Here is a 22,760-nt window from a genome sequence, read left to right as displayed (position 1 = left end):
CTTCAACTTCCACCATGTGATCCTTGCCTCTGCCTTCACTCACTTCTTCTTCTTGATGTCTGAAGTCATCCTATAAACTACACGTGACGGTGCCTAGCTACATCCTCCTCAGACACCACCTGCTTCAGGGCAGAAATCAGTCTCCCCTCTAAATCTCTGGTGTTGCACAGGTGTGTTCAGTGACCGGACAACTGTTTTGTATTTAAAATCTTTTATTAAAGACAAACAAACTTTCCACGTCATCCTGAGCTCTACGTTCAAACTGGTCCAGTGCAGCTGTACGACTGTAAACACACACAGGATTAAATAAATAATAAATAATATAGAGAGGAGTGCAGGGATGTGTTTGGCAGCGAGCTGGACGTCACTGGTCAGACTGGTTAAACTGTGGTGAAGGTGTGTGGGTCGGCTTCAGCGAGGAGTAGATGACGGCTGAGTCTTCTGGAAAGTCTGAACACAAACACACAGATTACAGGTTTAGTGCATCGGCTCAGTTTATCACAGAGGAGATATCCACTGACTGATGTGAGCAGGAGGAGTTTAACACTGCAGGTGAAAGAATAAAACTGAATCTGTCTTATACACTGTATAAACACCTGAATCTCACTAATATAATAACCAATATTTAAATGTATAAACATGCATTTGTAGTTGTTTTCAGGCCTTGTGTGTGTGAATGACACAGCTGTGATGTGATAACTTACAAATTCACCTTTTATTTCCTCGTCTCCTGACATCTCAGAGTTATTTACACCACCTTCACATTTATACAACATGTTTTCTTACTATAGTTACAGAGCGTACTTTCTCTATCACACAAACCAGGATTTGTCTGCCACAGCTGTGTGTATCATGTGTTTAACCTCTTCATATGTTTCTAATATTAGAATTTATCCTCCTCCCAGAGCTAATAACCACATTCATGTGACCACGCGCAGTGTTGGGGAGTAACGGAATACATGTACCGCCGTTATGTATTTAAAATACAAAATATGAGTAACTGTATTCCGTTACAGTTACCGTTTAAAAAGGTGGTATTTAGAATACAGTTACTTTGTTGAAATAAATGGATTACACGGCGGTACTTCCCTGTTTCATATTGTGGCGGGTCAGGACTGTTTGGGTTTTGTTTGACAGCTACGTTCTGTTGTTCCAGGTGGCAGCGTTACGGTTGCCATGGTTACAGGGTGACGCTCTCTCTCTGCGTGTTTCCTGGGTGAGAGAGGCCTTTTTGTTGTTGTTGTTGTGCTAAGCTAACAGGCAGAATGCTACAGGTATAGCTCTAAAGAATGTAGCATCATGGGCAGTGTAGTCCGTGCTGCAGGGAGAATGGACTGCCATACACGTTATGTGTCTGTGAGCGAGGGAGGGAGAAAAAGGAAAAGTACGAGCTGTCATCGAGCAAAAAACGGGAGCTGGAAGCATGTAAATATAATAATAACCACTGCAGCCAAGAAGAGAGCCTGACGAGCCCAGTTGTAAGTAAGCTATTAAGACTCGACTGTACACCGTGTTCGTGTTTTCCTCCAAAAACAATAAGTTCTGTTGGAGCAGCCTTTCAACGCCTCTCTCTGTCTCTGCTAGCAAAGTTGACCCAGACAACAAAGTAAAGCTAGTTTTCGGCTACGAGCCGACACAGAACCCACCGTATTAGCCAGAGGTCCCTTTACTACGGTTCGGAGCCGCGGACCTTCAGTAACAGTAATAAATCACAGCAATAGTACATTCATGTAGTTGTAAACAGCATGATAATATATTAAGTAATCCAAAGTATTCAGAATACGTTACTCTCATTGAGTAACGTAACGGAATACGTTACAGAATACATTTTGGGGCATGTATTCTGTATTCTGTAATGGAATACATTTTAAAAGTAACCTTCCCAACACTGACCACGCGGTGCTTTCTACACCGCAGAGGTGCTACTTTGCATTAACTCCCTCCTGTTGTCATGGTGATTTTCACAGTGTGTGCTGCTGCACTTTTGCTAAACTTTCCTACAGAGGAGTTCGTGCAGCGAGCATGAAAGAGGAGCAGCTGTACCTGTGTGACTGCTGTTTGTCCTGATGGCGATCTGTGCATAGCTGACATCAGCTGTTCCATACAGTAAAGAATAAACTGCAGCGGGATCGCTCTCTGCAAGACAAGACAAAGTCATGCGACTGATACACAACTGTTGTTTGAGGGTGAGAAAAATTTGGACTTTTCATAAATTAGGCCTGCAAGCAGGATGTCTGGTGTTTAACCGAAAGCTGCTTTTACACCTCAGCTAAGGTTCCCACATGTTTACAGACTGTGTTAGTTAATAAAACAGGAAGCTCAATGACCACAAAGCTTCCCAACTCACTCAGAAACATGTTTCACTTTTACATGATGCATTAAAAATATTTTGCAAAACCAGTTTCAAAGAAAAATACTAAACATTTTTGTTTTGTTCTGTTTTTCACTTTGATCTGACCGTGTTTACCATTTAGCAACGCATCATTATAACGTTTAACTTGGTTTGTCGATACATCACACACAAAATGGGTTTGGCTCTCTGTGAGAGTCCAATGGACAAACTTTGGCTGTGTTTAATAAAAAGGATGGTGACATGATGAGCTTAGTGTGTTAATGTGTGTAAGTGTCACAGAAATGGCTTGTGTATAAAGAAGTTTAATAGATGGTTCCAGCAGTTAAAATGTTCTTGCTTGTACATTTATGTGGTCAATATTGTAAAGGTGTGTTTATCTTGTCACAAAGAACAAGTGTTGTTATACCAATATTATCGCGAGGTTTGGGCGTGATAATATAGGCTGTGAGCCCACGTTTAATAATCACGCTAAGGAGTTCAGCGAGCTATCTGCAAAGGCCTGGTTAGTCTACCAGCTGTACAAGGTATTTGCATTTACCAAAACTGTATTGTAATAGTGTGAAAATTTGTAATGTATGGTGTTCTAATTATTTTATGTTTTAATTTAGAATGAACAAGACTGTAAAAGTATTCTTTTCCGAAGTGGCAGGCGGCCACGAGGTAATTTTTGTTGTTAAAGCACGAGTGTTACTTTTGACAGACTGAAGCGCTTAAAGCCTTTGTGTTTTATGTTTGTAGTTTTCACGGTGTTCAATAAATGCAGCGAAGCGCCCGTCTTGAAGAAGCCGTGCCTGTGTTGACATTTCGGAGTTACAATGTGGTTTATTAGCATCAGGGAACCAGCTTTAGTTCCCAACAAAGGATTCAGCTGTGGATGCTGGACGGCTTGAACTTCACTTTGTTCTGTTTAATGGTTTTTTAATTTTTAGTCTGAGGCTCTTTTTAGTATAGAGAGCACACAGCTACTTCCTCCTGCAGCACTTTCTGCCTTATTAAAGGAGGACTGAGAAATAAAAGCTTGTTATTACAATGTTATTATTACTATTATTTTAGCAGCAGGTTATTTAACTGAGGAAAGCATCGGAGGAGCTTCTCATTTCCTAAACATGTCAGAAGATATGATGTTGCTGTGTTTCAGACGGGTCAAACTATTGGCCTGTGTCAAGCAAAGAAGCAGCTTAGGAAAAGCTGAACTACTAAAAGCTGGCTACGAATGACCCCACATGTTATTAAAACCTGGGGGAGTGCAAATAAATCACTTAAACCTTTGATGACAGCACATCACAAAGAGAGAGCATTTCAACATTTCTGCAGTGCATGATCTTTAACCCTCTAAGACCTACCATAGAACCAAGTCCACCAGAGCTTATATTATATTTTTACATGCTTTGGAGCCATTTTTGGGAGCATTTCAAGTTGCTATACATCAATACAACCATTATAGCCCAGATTTTAATAATATGTATGCATTAAGTGCATAGTAATTACATAAATTGCAAAAAAGTGCAATAAACTACAAAAAAATTTAAAATCGTTTTTGTTTTTTTAACATATATTTCTAGTTAGAGAAATTTAAGAGGCTTATCCCTCAAAACTGTAAATACAAAAAAGTTGCACAAAATAGTTTACCACCACAGAAAATTTATTTTGAGTGTCTTCATAGTTTTATTTTTGAAATACACCAATTTTTATACACTGCAGGAAAAATGAAAATAACTATCATACTGCAAATTTGCAAAAAAACAGCATATGCATCAAAATAAACTATTTCCAGCAGTGCAATATGAGTCCTAAGCATCCCAGAAATGACACAGAAAGTCATAAAGTCAAAGATAACTTTTAAAAACACCAGTATAGGCTCATGAGGCCCTGATGGTAAAAAAAAACTACATTTCCGCGAAAATGACGTCACTTCTGGTTTCGGGCAGGTCATGGTGGACATGCAAAAGTTCGCGCTGACGTCTATTCCAACGTAGGAAGTGTTATGAACAGCTGATCGGATCAGCAAAGCGTGTTTCTGGAATATTATGTTTGTGTTGCTGCAAGCGCTTTTTATGCAGTTTTTACAAAGCTATATGTGGGAGGAAACTGTGACCGAGGACAAGCTGATGGCATAAGATGTAAGTACAACTCCTCCGGTTTCATATGCAAAAAAAATTATTGCGCTAGCTCACGTGGTTGCAGAGCTACCGGGATTTAAAAGTAGTTACGCAAAACAGAGCGTGCCCGCTCCGACCGGCTTTAAAGGGTTAATGAATCACCGCTGTCTGAAGTAGATTTCATCACAGTGCATCCAACACACGTTTGAACATCCTGAGGAAACGTCAGAGGATCATCAACGAGTTTAGAGACTGTGTAACAGGAAACGTTTCATACCTCTGGTCACATTTGACTCATACTGGCTGTTTGCTGTTGTTCTTTCCACTAAGGAGTAGGTGGCATCTGGTGCAGGATCTTGCTCTGTAAAACAAAGTCAGACTTTCCATAAACAACAGGACTGGTACTGCTGCTGAAGCTTCGGCATTTGGAATATTAATACAGCCGAAATCCAGAAACATGTTGACACTCTGTGAAATCTCTTAACCACCTATTTTATTCACAATGAAACACAGAAAACATTTGAAATGTTGAAAAAGAGTCATTTGAACGTTTTATGAAAAGGTTGGGACGGGTCAACAAAAGGCTGGGAAAGTAAAAAAGAAACAGCTGGAGGACGACGCTGCATCTAATCAGGATAACTGGCAGGAGGTCAGGAACATGAGTGGGTATAAAAAGAGCTTCTCAGAAATGAAGACCGCTGATCTGCAACAAACTGCGTCAACAAACCGTCAAGCAATTTCTCAACATGACAAGTTTCTCCACATAAAATTACCAAAACCTTTGGACATCTTATCATCTACAGTGCAGAATATGACCAACAAATTCAGAGGATCTGAAGGAATCTCTGTGCACAGGGGTCCTCAGTGGTGCTTGAGGTCCACGTTTTGAGCATTCAGACAGCACAAACTCGACTCTTTCATGGAAATCACTGCACGGACTGACCCACGGGTGAAGAAGGAGAGGGAGCATTGGGCTTCATATCAGACCTCTGCTGGAAAGTCTGTATCTCTGATCGTGTGGGGCTGTTTGAATGTAATCGGCAGCTTGCACATGTGGAAAGGAAAAAGTCAGTGTTGAAAAACGTATGCAGGTTTTGGAGCAAGCTGTCCAGATGTATTTTTCAGGAAAGGCTCTGCATATTTCAGCAAGACAATGCCAAACTGCATCTATTACGACAGTGTGAGTTTGTAGTAGAAGAGTCCAAGTGGTGAATTGTCCTTCTTGCAGGACTTTGAGCAGCTAGAATCCTCTATGGGACAAGAACGAGACCACACTCCTCTCCTTAAAGTCCAGCAGCACCAGTCCTCAGTTCCCGCATGTTTGCAGACTGTTGTCCAACTTTATTCAAATTTAAAAAGACTTTTGTTTTCTTTAAAAAGTACATATTTCAGTTTACACATTGTTTTCTTTGTTCTATTGTGAACAGAACATTTTATTATTTTATTAGGGATTAATGAAGTATTCTGATTGTGAAAAATATAAAGTTATGAAATCTGAAAATCACTGCAAGCGTTTGGTGGAGGGTGTGTAAAATATAGAAAAGAGCTAATGGTGAGAACATGAGAAAAAACCGAAATAAAAAAAAATGAGGTGTTTCTTTCTCTCAGTCCAGGGGTGAGAAACTGAAACTGGACAGCAGCAGAGCTTCTTCTTCTCCTTCTCCTTCTTCTTCTTCAGCATGCTGATGTGCAGTTCAAACACGCGGGTATTTGGTCGTAAAGTGAAGCTTTGAAAGTACTGACAGTATTAACATGCTACCCAATCAAACATGGGTTTTTGAGCCAACACACATGTTGTAAAAACCCCAAGCACCCTGTTGTGGAACCATCAGAGGAACATCAAAGACTTCTGAGATTATATAACAGGAAACTTTGCGTACCTCGTTTGCCGTTTGATTCCTTTCGGTGGTTTGCTGCTGTTCTTTTCACTGATGAGTGGGAGGCAGCAGCTGCAGGATCTGTCTCTGCAAATACCAAAGATTTCCCTCTGATAACACAACGGTTACTGCTGCTTCGGCATGTTAATATCTATAAAGCATTGTGTTTTTAATGAAGCTGAAATAAAACAGTAACTCTTTCAAAAATCTTTCTGAACGCTGAAAAAATGTCTATTTTTTTACAGTCAGATAGCTGGATGGCAGCAGAGCTTCTGCTCTCATCCAGTCTCTTTGGCCACAAAGTCACAAAAACTAATCATAAATATTAAAATATGAGAATATATTTCAAATATGATGATTATCATAAATTATCTCAATCAGTTTGACTATAAGTAGCTTAGACTTTATTTAAAAATGTGAAGGTCTATGGCTCAACGACTCACGAATATAAAACTGTGAAATTAACACAGCCTGTGCACCATGTGACCATTTTTAAAGGAACAGTTCACCTCATAATCACACCTACATGTGTTTGGTCTCCAGTGCTGCTTATCCACTCAGATTCGTGTGAATTGGTCACACTTGGAGATCAAGTGAACTTTCCCTTTAAACTATTTAACATGTTCACATTAAGTGTGAGCAGAATGTGTGTCTCACCTTCAGGTTTCCTCCGGGCATGTCGCCTCACCAGTACAACCAGTACAACCAGCAGCAGCAGCCCAAATATGAAGGGAATAGAAACCAGCACAGAGAAAGGAGGAGAGGAGCGCTCATGAGGAGGAGGAGGAGAGGAAAACGAGGAGGAGAAAGAGGCAGTGGAAGCTGATGGAGGAGGAGAGGTGGAAGAACCTGGAATTAATTTGAAAAATAAATCTTTGTGGTCCCTTTGAGTCAATTTTGGTCTAAAATCTGTAAAAGAAACAGAAGCTTCACCTGTGACAGTGATCCAGCTGGATGGAGACTCTCCATGACCGCTGATGTCACACTTGTAGAGGCCTTCATCAGACCTGGAAACATGCTGGATGGTCATGTGACCTGTAGGCTGCTTCCTGATGAGGGAGCCATCTTTATAGAAAGCAGCTGGGAGGTTGGAGGGAGTGGTCTTTGTTTTACAGAGCAGAGTGACGTCATCTCCCTCCATCACAGGGAGGACAGGACTCTGCAGGATCACTGATCCACCTCAACACAGAGACAAACTACAGCATTTCATCCATTTACACACAGCTTCATCAACACTAACTCCACACACTCAGCTTACCAGTGACTGTCAGGTTAACTATGTTACTGATGGGACCCTCTCTGGACTCACACCAGTAAACTCCACTGTCCAAGGTGGCAATGGCGTTGAAGATACAGGAAGAACCATCTGGTTGTCCAAATCCATCAGCTCCACACTGAGTCCTCTGTTGTTTGCTTGTGTTTCTCCTCAGAGTCCATCCAGCAGAGCTGTCGTCCTCCTCACAGCTCAGAGACACAAAGTCATATTCAAAGAACTGAGAGCTGCTGGGACTCACACTTAAATGAACTGAGAGAAAAACATAATTATTTATATATCTTCTCACATAGAGAGCATAAAAGAGGATCCACAAGTGCAGCTTCTGAAACAGCTTGTTGATCAGATGCCAAAAGCCTTCCCTTTCAATCTTGCTGCTATCCTTCTTGATGAATCTCATCTCCATCTTGATATACTAGTAGATGTTAAAAGGCACTGGCAGGTAGATCTTGTTAAATAAAATATAACGTAACAGTTTATTAAATTCCAAATCCTAAATCTGGTGCAATACAGTAAAACAACAATAAACAGAACAGCTGCACTCAGTAAACTTTCTTCTTAGTATTGTTTTTCTGTGAGTGCTGCTGTTCTGTTTACTTAGACAGAATCCTGATGGCTGACATGTTGAACTAACCAGCTGTGCAGATGTTCATGTAGTGGTCAAACACTGTGGGTTTTACATAAGTGTCCTATGTGCCTCTTCATCGTCTCTTTAAAGCAAAATGTTTTAGCTCCTCTCACTCAACACCAACCTTCTTCCCCCTCAAACAGGTGTGAACAGCACTGTGGGGCTTTTTTGCTCACACATTAAAATATAAGGGATAAACCTCATCATACACAACCAACAGCAGAAAAAAGATTCAATTCAATTTGAAATTTTGAGCATGTTTGATGGGAAAAAAGATACCGAACTGTAACAACAGATTTTTAATATTTTATCTGGTAAGAGCTGAAAATGTATGTGACTGGATTTTCTCTCAGTCTATGTTAAAAGCACATTAACTAAGATTTACAGGTCACTCTGAAGACAACATGAAGATACTAATCTTTTTACATTCACCCTCTTTTTTTTTACTAATAAAGCCTCAAAAGTGCACGGAGCTTGTTCACTGGACTCTTATAGTAATATCTTTGACAAGAAATGTATCGACTTCCGTGTCAGGAGCTGCTTCTGCTCACGTCTTGGTAACTAGCTGACACTATTTGAAACCAGAAGGCTGAGCTTTTATAATATCATTAAAAATACAATCAGCAGGATTTTTATTCAAATATTAAACTGAATCAAGACATTTTATTAAATGTTCGACTGAATTTTACCACACAGAGTTTCACTTCCCCAACCGTGCATCAAAGCTGGTACATCTGAGCCTAACCAGTTTCTATCTCTACTTTTGTCACTTTCAGCACAGCTGTTTTTACACTCTTTTATTTTTTATAAAAAGTGTTAGTTGGTAATAAAGCAGGTTGTGCCCTCACCTTGGTTAGTTGTGCAGCAGAGCAGCGACATCAGGGCTGAAAACGAAGCACAACAGATACCAACATCAGTTCATGGGAGCAGCAGAACGGTGACCACAAATTAATTTCCAAGTGATGAACTCAAAACGACTTCTTTAAACAGGATGTGCAGTGTAGGAGGAGGTGAGGATACCGTTTAAAACTGCAGTGGTTTATGTGCAAAAAAGTTTAAAAAGTAAAATGTTATAACCTCCTGTTACAGATGTAAAGCAGCTGGATAAAAAGAGCTGATGTGCACACTTCTACTTAAACCTTCTTACACCATCCTAAAAGTTGCATCTTCCTCTTTGTAGTCTCGTCTCTTGCCCATTTATCTCGAGGTCATCATCACGGTTATTGAGTATTAAGTGTCAGCAGAACACCTTCAAGTCACGCAATAAGACTTAAAGGCAGCATGTGGTACTTACAGAGCGGCCACAGAAGACGTGTTCGTCCCATCGTGCCACACAGATCTGAGATCTTCTTGTTCCACTGAAGCGCTTGAACCCTCCTCCTTCCTCTCGGCAGCGCAGTTAAGAGGCCCTGTGGTTTCTCTGAACCAGTTCAACGAAGAAAAAAAGACAGAAAGAAAAAAGGAAAGTCCTGTAAGTTTCAGGTTTGAAGCTGAAATATGAATCACATAGTTTACTAAAGCGATGAACGGGAACGAATGAAACATGTCAAAGCTGTGGGCACCTAAAAAATATTAGTTTTAAACCTTCATAAAAATTTGTTTTAGTGTTTGTCGCTTAGTCTTTGAGGAAATTATCATGACCTGAATGAACCAACCTCAACGTGTAAAATGTAGGACATTTATGTAAGCTGTTATTCTGGCCTGCACCATATAACACAATTTAAACTTTCAGTTATTTGATTAACTTCTCATGCACAGAAATGCAGCTTTGCTACACAAACAACACAAAAATGACAGCTGTGAGAGTAGACTTTATATATCTTTATAGTGTAAATGGAAATTTGTCTGTGTTGTTGTGCAAATTCTTATGCTATTGTGTATTTTACACACATGGAGAGATGCCAAACTGGCTTTCATTGTTCTTGTAACAGTGACAATAACGAGCTATTCTATTCTATTCTATTCTATTATAATATATTATATTATATAAAACATCCTTTTATTTATTTTATTTTTTCATTGGTCTTTATTTATTATTATTTACTCGCTGGTGCACTGTTACACACAAACTACAGGATGCCCTTTAACTTGTTGAACGTGTCGGTGTGTTAATAAAGTTAACTTGAAAAAAGCGATGCGGAAGAAAAGTGTCGGACATGCGCTGCTGTGCTGCAGCCATGCTTCATTCAAAGTGCCACCTGATCGAAACCAGCGAGGATTGTGACACTGGGAGGATTTAAACGCAGTGTTTTGCTTTTTATTCCTTTTCTCCCTCGTGGACGTCCGTGTGACGGTCGTCCGCACACATGAACGCAAAGGGGGGCGGTTTGACCTCAGGAAGCCAAAGACGGTGATCAGGTGAGTTCATGTCATTCTTCGATTCGACATTTTTTCAGTCCCTTTTCTTTCTCTACCCGCACACATGTGGAACAGCTTGTTGTTAAATGAAGCCTTTTAAACGTGAGCACTTAGAAAGCAAGCGTCCTCTGACGTCTTCGTGTATGCTGGGTTAGAATGAGCGCTTTTCCCTTGATGTCCCTGAATGCATCAACGTGCAGCTTTTGAGTTTCCTGGTTGTAAAACTGCTGCTGAAGACAGTTTATTACAGTTAGTTCATCATGCGCAGTGTTCGTTAAACATTTCGATCATTATGAGTAAGAATTAAACCTGCAGTGACCGCTGACGGACACTAGAGGGCAGTCAGTCATTTCACATTTACAGAAATACACAGGTTGAAACTAAATATTATTTCTCCAGCATCTATAGTAGAATAATAGAAGCAAAAAAAACAAAAAACAAAAGCAAAATTAATATATAATAAACACTAATAAACAATATAAACACTTGCTTGGATGGTCTCGCTTCCTCTAGGCGCTTCAAACAGGGGAGAGAGATCAGGGCAGTGCTGCGGTGTGTAGGAGGATATAGCGGGGTGCTGACGACGAGAGAGATGGTTGAGGTTAACAGCTCACTACATAGACTGCAATATGTTTTTGCGCCCTGCCACTAGCGTGTGATCTGAGGCGAGATAAACAGTGTGTGCAGCTTCAGAGCTAAACCTGAGGCAGCTAATGCTGATGCAGGTTTCCAGCCCAGGTCTCCTTGAACCTAACAGTGTGTATCGACCACATGATGAATAACACAGTCCGGTTCTGTTGGGCTACAGTGAGACATAAAATAGATCAGCACAGTTTTTATAGTTAGATAACTGATGTACGAAGTGATTATAAATTTCCACTCTACAAAAACAGACAACAAAACAACCACAGTGTGATCACAGTCACGCAGAGAGTAAAGACGTAAGACTGGGGGCGTGTCCACAACAAATGTAAACATATCCAGTTTACTGCGGTCAAGTGAGCCCTTCCAGTTTCCAGCAGGTTCAGGGTGTCGGCTGTGAGTTGTTTTGCCGAAATGTCTCACATTCTTCTTCTTCTTCTTCTTCTTCTGACTTTCGAGACAGCGGCATTAGGTGAGTAGCTAAACAAACAGAGGAGATGGCAGTCTGCCAAACGCTGTGACTCACGATTTTTAGGGAAGTTTTTTTTTTTTAACAGCTGTTCAAATGTAATCGTTAATAGCAGCGTGTTTGCAGCGAGCAGCCACCTGAAATCGTAATTGTGGCCCATCTGATGGTAAATAAAATCAAATGCGAGCGAGATGATAAATATATCTTTGAGATCCACTGCTGCTCTTTAATTGATTTGCAGTGAAACAAAAGCGAAACTGCGTTTTCTATCTTGATATAGGCAGAATGTTGCATCAAAGAAAAGAGTTTCAAGTGATGGCCGAGTGAGATTGAATTCATTACCTGCAGGCATGGATATTGTTATGTAAATGAAAGGCGTTTCCAGTCCATTTGTTTTAATCAGAGCCGGTGTTCCAGCTTCAATGGTTTGCTCCACTTTGAGAGGATGATGTTTTTTGCATTTAAACAAATGGGGGCAAAAACTACATTACTGAGGTACATGAGTACCAATCGGATAGATGTGTCAGGAAATCTGTTTATTTCAAAAGCAAACAGCCCAGATTCTCATTAAAGCAACAGATTTGCTTATAAAGTGCTCTGTAGTCATCTCAGTGTGTTTGTTTGCTTATCTTGTGCAGAAGATTACGATGACATCATGTTATATCGAGCAGCAGCTGATCACATTAAACTTTGGCTGTTATCACTGGTTAACTTGGGCGTGTTTCCTAAATCAGCAGATGTTAAACAGCTGACAGGTCGACAGGATATATGCAGGTAAACTCAAAGGTCTATTGAGCTGATCGATGGTGTCGTGAGGAAAACGCTGGCTCGTGTTGAGAATAGATTCCTTAATGTACATCAACGTTAAAGAGAATACAGTTGTGATTGCTTGCAACATTATAATATTGTGGTAATGAGTGTAAGGATACAAAATAGAAAATAGGCCTGGGATGGGAACAAAGAACTGAGGTACAGGGCAGGAGGACAATCAACCCCCACCCCCAGGACAGTAGCAAGAGTTACTGGGGGGTGAGGAGCAGACAAAGGACAAACAGGCACTACCATAAAAGGAGGTGGGGGTCAGGGTGTCAGCACCCTTGGCCACTGTACTAGTGTATTTCCATTGTGGGGGTGTTTACTGTAGGGGGGAGGAGACCAGAGGTTATAACTGTAACTGTTGTGTGGAGTTCTTTAGATCAGCCTTTAGCATAGGACTGCAGTGTGCTGATCTCCAGATGCATCTGTAAGAATCATGGGTAATAAAAGGATTGTGTAAAACATGGAAACATCTCAGCGTGATCTCTACCAGGACCAAAAGAATCGCAGAGACCGGCGTTTGTCTCGACACTCGTCAAAAGTTTATTATTTTTTAATTAAAATAATTTCATTGTTGTCGGGAGATGATATTGATGCACATTTCTAGGAGCTGGAGATTGGTTTTTTTTTGCAGAGGTCTTTAATCTTGTCAAACCACTGACAGACAGATAAACACTCAGTGAAAATGATAAATCTGCGGATCCAACATCTGGAACACTGAGAGTCGAATAAGTAAACAAATCTAACCAGTTAACACGAGAACCAGTTTACCTGGAACACCAGCACGAGGTGTTGAGTGGCTCTAAGCAGAGATTGATTTGGACTGCATGCTTCCATCGCCTACCACCAACCTCAGCACCACCAATACTTACATATTGTCCATATTTGATCTTTTGCACATTGCACATCTAAAACATCGGTTATTGATGTCTTACTGCAGCGGTGGGGCCGGTGTCCTGCAGGTTTTAGATTTCACCCTGGATCAACACACCTGAATCAAATGATTAGTTCAATACCAGGCCTCTGAAGAACTTCAATACATCTTGAGGAGCTAATTCAGTCATTTAAATTAGCTGTGCTGGATCAAAGACACATCTAAATCCAGCAGACACCCTTGAGGCCTGGAGTTCCCCCGCCTCTATCTTACTGGAACTGAAAGGGAAGAAAAAGACAGGAAACAGTAAACATTGCATTTACAAAGCAAATAAATAACACGCCCTAACCCACAGCAGCAGAGTTAAGTATCTGGTTTACACCCATTCAAAAACTTGCCAAATCTTCTCTCGCAGCACCAAACAGACTATTCTTCTTTTGAATCTAATTTGAAGATTCTGCTGACAATCGGGTGTCTGATTGGCTCCTTATCAGCAGCACCTGTGAGCATGGACCCTCTTGCAGAGCTCAGTTAGCGTCTGCTCCTAGCGGGGGTGACAAGAGGAAGACGGTTCATATATAGCTAATGTATCTGTGAATAATAAGGAGATCTCACAGGTTTTTCCATAATGGTCTCCGTGTTGAAAGGACTCATCATGGGTGGTTGTTGCTGGTGTTCCACAGTATTCCCACAGAGCTCCTGGAGAAATAGCTGATGGAACAAGATTAGTTTATTTTATAAGCTTATTTATAGCGTTTAACTCTAAGACCTCAGAGGCAATCTTTAAAAAAAAGACACCCAAACCACAAAATGACAAGCTGAATGAGGAACAACAGAGGTGGACTATAACTGGAATACAGCTAAAATGATCATGTGCAGTTGCACTTTTAAGAAAGCTCATTTTGAAATCTATTGCTAGACCAGGGTTTTAATAGTTTTGCAATTTTCAATTTTTGAAAATCCTTAGTTTCAGTTTAGTTTTGATTAGTTTCAGTTATAGTTTTAGTTGTGTTTGCAATAATTAAGTGTAACAAAATCCCAGTTTCATCATATCAGTCATTCTGCTCATCCTTGGGTATGTTGCTATTCCAGCTACCATACTGCACCCTGGACAGGTCGCCTGTCTGTCGCAGGGCTAACACGCAGAGACAGACAACTCACATTCCCACCTATGGGTTCTTTAAATAAATAAATAAAGGCAGATGAACAACCATTGATACCAGGCAACTATAAAATGTATATCTTGGCCCCAATGAGACTATTAACTCTCGCAGCACCGGGTGTTCGTAATTTTGGTTCAAGTGAATTGATAAACTTTTTGAAGGTAATTGACTCACACAGTTGTGTAGATATCCCCGTCCTGTTGTCTCGGGATGCATCACGCTGCCTTGCCTGGGGTTAGCTTCTGTTTTCTGGGGATGAGGGTTGAGTGTGCTCCCTTAACTTCTCAAGGTAAGCTAGGTTAGCCTTCTTGTGTGAGCTTTTCAAGTGCACTTTAAGGTTTGTGGGATTTTTTCCCTTTAGAAATGTCCCTCATAATTTGTCTCTTTCCACTACAAGACACTTGCTTTATCCAAAACACAGTCATATTCAAAGTAATCCCAAATTGGACTCTGGCTCCCGACTTTTCCTGACATGATTCTGCGCGTGGACGGAGCAGCAACACAGACGACTCGACTAACGTGCTGCCACCTGCTGGCATAATGAGACACATCAAGAAAAAAAAATCTGTAAACTAAACTTCATTTTCACCCTTGACTCTTGTATGACACGCACACATCAATGAAAACTAAACACATTTTTGCTATAAATTCAGTTAATTTTAGTAAGTTTTGTGAACACTCATTCCAGTTTTAGTTAGTTTTCCTTTTTTTGTTTTTATTTTTATTTCCGTTAACGAAAATGTTTTTTCACTTCTAGTTTTCGTTATTTCGTTAGTTTTCGTTAACGATAATAACCTTGTGCTAGACACACACAAATGGATAGGATTCAGCCTGACACAAGGATAGGCCGAGGATCAAAGGATCTGCTGTCAATGACTACCATAGCCCATTACTTCAGAAAACTGTAGTTACGTTTGTCATAGAAAACATTGCCTAATTAGTAACAAGGTGTCTTTACAGCACGATTTACAACAACAATACAATAATACCATAGTTTTACAATAGTGTAATATCTAAGATGGTCGAGGTTATTGTGGAAAGCGATTCAAATATAAAGCCCTAAACTCACAGCACACCTTTAAAGGCTGGTTTCATTTTTCATTTTAACTAGCGTGACTATGATAAGATACTGTAATCAGTCAGTCACGTCTTGCTGCTTTTGTTCTGTTTTGTTTTTGTTTTTTTTTCTCCCTCTGATGGATACATCCTTTTGATGCATTGTTAGAGTGAATTGTTAAATGTTGTCATTTCTATGCTTGCCAACTCTGATGAAAGAAATTCCACTGTCCTTCCCCCCAGATTCTCGAGGTTCTAGGTGTGGGGCTGTAATCTTTTATTGCAGATACATCCTATCTGGAAGATCTGCTTCTTTTGATGTAAGCTTCCTGCGTTTACGACCCTTTGGTCAGCAGGAGGTCTGACACACACACAAACACACACACATTCTTACAGAAGTTCACACATATACATACAATGCCTTGTCTTAGAGCCATGTGGGCGTGGCTTTGTTCTGATGTTTTTTGTGTGAACTGTCTCTCAATAAAAAGGCAGCAAGGGAGATCGACTGTCTTGTTTTCTTCACGATGAATACGTCTCTAGAATTAGCGGGGCTTGTGGAAACACAGACCCAACATGCATATTTGTTGCAAGTAGAACAACACAGAAATCATTATACCAGTAGTTTTAAGTTGTCATATCGTTAACATGTTTATCTTTCTGCATGAAATCAGAAAATGTCCTAATGTGTTACAAAACAATCGCATGTTATTGTATTTAGCAATGTAGCTTCCAGATATATAGTTTTATAGATGTTGTTCATATCAGTGCAATTTGATGTTGCCTTTGAAAAACTGGTGTTTCCCAAAAGTTGATTCTGTTCATCTGGACGTAGCGTTTTGTGGGAGAAACGTTTCGTCACTCATCCAAGTGACTTCTTCAGTCTCATGACTGCAGGTTTCCACAAATCTTATAAACCGTACATTTGCATAATGACTGAAACCATGAAGGAACAATGGGCTGGAAGGTCAGTTCCTTAATCTTAATTATGCAAATTCTCATAACCATTGATCAACAACCACTGATTAAAGACCATGAGTACCATTCACAGAGAGTTGGGGAATGGCTGCAATCACAGCCTTGTAAGATGGCCAGGACTCTGCAGTCTATTTACACCTACAGGCCAGTGGACAGTCTTTTAATGATAAGGATGTAACATCCTGGACAGGGAGGAACGCTGGTTTGAGCGCTGAGTTAAGGAGGCCATTTACGTGAAAAGGAAAGACCTGAATTGAGGAGGGAGCCTAAGAGTACATCTATCACCATCATACTATTCTGTGATTGCAGCCATTCTCCAACTCTGCGTGAATTGTACTCATGGCCATTCATCACGTAGTGTGCCACACGAAACACAAGACACTTTGCAACCTGCTCTTTAATCCCTGCTTTGTACACGTTCATCATGTTTGTTCCTGTTCGCTTACTTTTTAGAGTTTATACTTGCCCAGTTTGTGTGGCACACCCACAATTTCATTGTACATGTACAATGACAGGAGAGGGCTTTTCTATTCTATTCTATTCTATTCTATTTGGTTTTTATTTACAAATCTTTAAGGTTATACAAATGTTACAATGGGAATTTCTGGGAAAACATTTCCTGAGAATTCAAGGGCATCACAGCTGTGTCATTGTGGGTTCTTTGTTCTAGTAACAGTCATCATATTGATAGTGATTCTTGGGAACGGCGCTAGGAAGAAAATGTGCAAATTCTAAAAAAAAACGAGCCACAAAGTCTGACCACTACTTTGTACCATATGATGGGAAGAGCTAGTTACTCAAGGTGTTTCTGTTCAGCAGGGGATTTCAACCTGTTAATCCCTTGAGGGTGATTTTAAGTAAGCCAGCCAGACACAAACATCGAGTGTTGTAACCTGAGTCAGGTGTTTTTGTCTCTCCTCTAAAGTTGTGTGCACAGAGTAGGTTATAATCACAGAGGTGGATGAGGTCACTTTGAGCTTGATTTTCTTTTTATTCTCCTCTTTATTCTCCTGGAATAAAAAGTTATTCACACAAGCAGGTGACACATTCACATTTATGGAGGACCCATGTTTTCCAACAAACAACACAAAACTAGGCTCATTACAGACTTGAATAGGAACTTGTATTCTGACTCTCCTAACGTCTGTATGTGATTTGACTCAACAGTGCATTTTTGTTCTTTGTTTCATGTAAATAAAGCATAAACCGAGACAGAAAAGGTACCAATCCCCATAAATCCTGCATGAAATCCTGAATACAAGCAGAAGAGTCTAACCTACATCTATCATTGGCTTCCTGTTAAATCCAGAATTGAATTCAAAATCCTGCTCCTCACATACAAGGTCTTAAATAATCAGGCCCCATCTTATCTTAATGACCTTGTAGTACCATATCACCCTATTAGAGCACTTCGCTCTCGCTCTGCAGGCCTACTTGTTGTTCCTAGAGTATTTAAAAGTAGAATGGGAGGCAGAGCCTTCAGTTTTCAGGCCCCTCTTCTGTGGAACCAGCTTCCAGTTTGGATTCGGGAGACAGACACTATCTCTACTTTTAAGATTAGGCTTAAAACTTTCCTTTTTGCTAAAGCATATAGTTAGGGCTGGACCAGGTCACCCTGAATCCTCCCTTAGTTATGCTGCAATAGATGTAGGCTGCCGGGGGATTCCCATGATGCATTGAGTTTTTCCTTTCCAGTCACCTTTCTCACTCACTATGTATTAACAGACCTCTCTGCACTGAATCATATCTGTTATTAACCTCTGTCTCTCTTTCACAGCATGTCTTTATCCTGTCTTCCTTCTCTCACCCCAACCAATCACAGCAGATGGCCCCGCCCCTCCCTGAGCCTGGTTCTGCCGGAGGTTTCTTCCTGTTAAAAGGGAGTTTTTCCTTCCCACTGTCGCCAAAGTGCTGCTCATAGGGGGTCATATGATTGTTGGGTTTTTCTCTGTATCTATGAAGCGCCTTGAGGCGACTTTTGTTGTGATTTGGCGCTATATAAATAAAATTGAATTGAATTGAATCTATCAAGGACATTTGTGACTTTTCATGTCACTTTAAAATACAACAGAGATGGTGGTGAAAGTGCATCTTCAAGAGATGCACATCTTCTCTAAGGTCCTCGGGCTTGTTTTGGATGTATGTCGAGCTGCAGGAATCCATTACTTGAGTCCACTGATGTTTTTTTAGACTTCTTCAGTGCTTCCTGTCCTGTTCCTGTCAGAAGTCTTTGAATATGCTCATGTACTAGAAAAAAAACAACTTTACTTTAGAGGGACTCACATTAGTTCTTCTACACAATATATCTTAAAGAGATGCAGTATGACACGTTATCAATGTTTGCTTTTTTCTTTTATCTTTGCACACAGATATAACAGTGAGGTGTGGACAAAATGTCACTCTTCACTGTCAGGGTCCCAGTGGTGTAAATATCACCCTGTTAGAGTGGAGCATACCTGAGATTAAGTCAGACGGATACGTCTTCTTCTACCGAAACCGGCGCTCATACGAAAGCTACCAGCATGAGCGTTTTAAAGGCCGAGTGGAGCTGGCAGACCCGTCTATGGAAAACGGAGACGTTTCTGTGATCCTGAAGAACGTCAGCGTCAACGATACAGGAACATATGAGTGTCGGATTATAACCAGCGATCTCAGCAGCGGTCAGAGAGTCCAGCGTGAGACCAGGCAGTCCATCAACCTCACAGTCACAGACTCTGGTGAGTTGAGAGGTTCATTTTACTACTTATTCTTCTTCTGACTTGTAGGGACATGTGGAGGCAAATTGCAGCCTCTCACTGCACGGCTAAGTACAAAAGAGCTTTTTGTGTCTGTGAACTGTGACGCTGGCTTTTCGGAAGGAAGCATTATCTGTTCATTCATGGTAAAAACTGAAGACCATGCATGTTATTTTCCACCATCTGATAAAAGAAAGAGGAGAAAAATCCCCAACTTACGTCAATGGAAAGGATTTAAAAATATCTTAGTCGTCTTTGGATGGGCTCTGAATTTAGCGCAGACTTTGATGTTTATGAAATCTTCACTGCAAACTGCAGTGATCTTATTTTTCTGTTTCTACTGTGGTCTGAGATATAATGATACATCCTGCAGTGACAGGTGGTGACATATCTGATCTGACACAGTTGTTTATTGGCTGTGTTTTATTTTTATTCAGACATCTGCTTTTGCTCTTTTTTCCCATGCTCTGTGTGACATTATTATACCACCTGAGTGCGGTGTACATGTTTGAAGTCCACGGACTAACCTGGACTGTCTCATAGTTCAGAGTTTTGAATGTGGTGGTGCAGTGAACTAGGGCTGGGCGATATGGCCTAAAATTCATATTCCGGTATAATTTGAAGCACGTGCGGTAACGATATATATCACAATATATTCTTTTCTTCTGTATAACGCATTTTCCACACTATAAGGACTTAAAATCCTTTAATTTTCTCAAAAATCGAGAGTGTGCCTTATGTATGAATTCTGGTTGTGCTCACTGACCTCGAACCAATTTTGGCAGAAATCTGTTAAAAAATGTTTTAGTACAACTTTGGTAAGCCGCACTGCTTGATGGATTGTCAGAGCATTACGGTTGCCGTAGTGAGGAGCTTCACGGAGTAATCTGGGTCCAAAACTCCGTCCGCTTCAGGTCCCAAAGTTAAACGAACACTGAGAGTTAAAAACGGTCTAAATTCTTTCACCTTTAATAAAATCATCAGCGTTGCTGCTTTACCAGGTGTAACAATTAAGCTTTACATCCAGGCATCAATGAAAACAGAATTTATTAAATTTAACGGAGTTAGAAGTTAACAGGAAGTTAGCTCGCTAGCTTCCACCTAAACATGACATACCATGTTCTGACTGAGAGATTTTTGAAACTAATTAAAACGTACAGCTCTGCTACCACTTCCAACATAAATGAAGACAGAAAACTAAACAGCAGTGGCGTTTGCAGGGTTACTGAAGTTGGACTACCTATATAATGTTGTGCTACGTGATTGCTAGCGACACAGCTATGTTAGCATAACATTAGCACAGTGAAGCTGGAGGATGAACGCCAACTTTTTTTCCACTCGATAAAAGTTAACGTGACGGATTCTGGTGGTTTGGGACAAATGCAATCACATAGCAGGATACTATACACGGGGCAAACTTCAGTCAGGAGAACAACTGAGATTATTCATCCACAATACGAGGTTAGTTATTAATATACTGCAACAACATGGGAACAGAACAGCTGCGAGAGAATTCAACATTAATGAATCAATGTTACTGAAGTGGAGGAAGCTCAGTTTTTCCTTTCCCCATATTTCAAAAGTGCTTCATCTCTTTGCTATGACTGTCGCCCACCATAATTTGCAGATGATAATGGTTTTAGCTGCTGCGATGCTTTCGACCATAACAGGCGCGGCTTGATGACATCATCAACATGCGCTATCGCGATAGAGCGATATAGTCAAAATCTCTATCGTTGGCCAAATTTATATCGTTTCTATCGTACATCGTTTATATCGCCCACCACTACAATGAACCAAGAAACAAAGATGGTGCAGCTGGTTGAAAAGAGTCCGATTTTGAGGCTGGTGTGCAGCCGAGACACAGATGACATGAAAAGAGTCTGTGTGAGTTTAAACTGAGTGTAGAATAACTGATTTACAAAGTTGTGTACTCACTCTAGTACTTTAGCTGTAGAGTACCTATAGCAGGATAAAGTATTATACAGAAAAATGTCCGTGATATGATTGGATCATAGTTGTTGCAGCATTAATTTGTGCTTCCTTTTAATGTATAAGATGAGGATTTTTATCGGGTTATACTTCTGGGTGGTTTTATCTATATTAATCGAATATATCAGTATCAGTACAATTATAACTAAAAAGGTAAAATAATGAACTGAAGTTTCATATTTCTGGGGGTCTAGTGTCACCCTGTACTCTCATCTTTGGGTGCACCCCTGCTTTTCTTCTTTCCATGGGGAAAATGTATTTTGAATTGTATATTTAAGTTTATATTTAGTTCTGTTTCTTGTTTTTATGCTTTTATTTGAAAGGTGCTTTACTTGGTATACATGCAGCAGTTTTAGAGAGAGAAAATAAAAGTGTCAGTCTCTGAAACACGACGCAGTGATGCTGCTCAGCGTTTATTACTGTTTGCAGGATTTCAAAGTATAAAAGCAGAAATACTGTCAGCATACCTGAGTCCTCACACCTGTTTTGTTTTTTCTCTGCAGGAAGCGAGGATGAACAGGACAAGAAGACATTTCTTTTAGCTATAGGTATTGCTGTTTTTGTAAGTCTTCTTGTTATTCTTAGTGTTGCTGTATGTATCTACAGAAAAAAGAAATCATCAGAAAACAGGGAACATGAACATTATAAACGTCCACCTGAAAAAGAGCTGATCTGAAATGTATCAGACGACATGTAAAACATTATTTTCTGACCCTGTTAGCGAGCAGACAGCACAAACAAATGTTGTGTTGATAGCGCTCCCCTCACAGCAACAAGGCTTCGATGCACCGCTCCTCTGATCTCAAGTCACATTCGGGAGTCATGTTCTCCCATCAATCATTAAAAGCAACATTAGGTCAATGCTGTGGCTGCAAGAAGCTTTATAATGACTGTTTCTATTTCTTTTCCCTTTTTTCTTTTAAGCTGTAACTTTATTCTGTGCAGTTTTCTGCAGAGCTTGATTTTACCGTGAGAGCAGCAGGCGAGCGTAGTGGAGCTTTTAGCAGGTAGAGAGGTGGAGGAGACAGACGTAGAGTAAATCAGTTCAGACAGTGCATTAAAACAGGGCCACAGTAGCATGGTTAGCAGGTTCTCACAGCTAATTAAGCACTTTATTAAGTTCTTTAAGCTTTTATTTTGCACCTTTAAACACTTTATTTTACTTGCTGCTATTTGTGGCAACTGCAGCCAATCAGCGACTTCCTTCTTCCTGCCCATTGCCTCCATTAGATCAAAATAATTCACCAAACACAAGTCAGGTAATGTAATATGTGATTATAGTATAACCATAATATTTATTTAAACCTACAAATGATTAACAGAATGGGTTTATTGCGTTATTATATGAGTTGTGCAACGTTCTGAGTTGGTTCTGTAAATATCAGAAACCTTATTTAAACTCAGCTGATCTCACGTTCAGATCGGGCGTCGCTGTTTTTAGACTTCC

The 22,760-nt window shown here is 40.3% G+C and overlaps 2 protein-coding genes across 2 annotated transcripts; one reads left to right on the top strand and one right to left on the bottom strand.

Annotated features, from left to right (window-relative positions):
• Nucleotides 1-239: 239 nt before the first annotated feature.
• Nucleotides 240-9,639, bottom strand: LOC102798171 (uncharacterized). Its single transcript, XM_087838894.1, has 9 exons — nucleotides 9,525-9,639; nucleotides 9,079-9,114; nucleotides 7,588-7,854; nucleotides 7,263-7,508; nucleotides 6,987-7,178; nucleotides 6,333-6,416; nucleotides 4,730-4,813; nucleotides 2,044-2,136; nucleotides 240-450 (listed from the first exon to the last, which is right to left on the bottom strand). Exons 1-9 carry the CDS (start codon nucleotides 9,553-9,555, stop codon nucleotides 365-367), a joined length of 1,119 nt encoding a protein of 372 aa, XP_087695020.1. The 5' UTR covers nucleotides 9,556-9,639; the 3' UTR covers nucleotides 240-364.
• A 1,962-nt stretch (nucleotides 9,640-11,601) lies between these two features.
• LOC102784563 (butyrophilin subfamily 2 member A2-like) lies at nucleotides 11,602-22,756 on the top strand. The gene is made up of 3 exons (XM_006800499.3): nucleotides 11,602-11,702; nucleotides 18,956-19,303; nucleotides 21,817-22,756. Exons 1-3 carry the CDS (start codon nucleotides 11,645-11,647, stop codon nucleotides 21,987-21,989), a joined length of 579 nt encoding a protein of 192 aa, XP_006800562.2. The 5' UTR covers nucleotides 11,602-11,644; the 3' UTR covers nucleotides 21,990-22,756.
• The last annotated feature ends 4 nt before the right edge of the window (nucleotides 22,757-22,760 follow it).

This window comes from Neolamprologus brichardi, chromosome 3 (genome assembly GCF_056152115.1).
Source record: "Neolamprologus brichardi isolate AB-2024 chromosome 3, ASM5615211v1, whole genome shotgun sequence".
Taxonomy (NCBI): Eukaryota; Metazoa; Chordata; class Actinopteri; order Cichliformes; family Cichlidae; genus Neolamprologus; species Neolamprologus brichardi.
The sequence above is the reverse complement of the archived record's forward strand: the minus strand, read 5'-3'. Positions and strand labels throughout refer to the sequence as shown.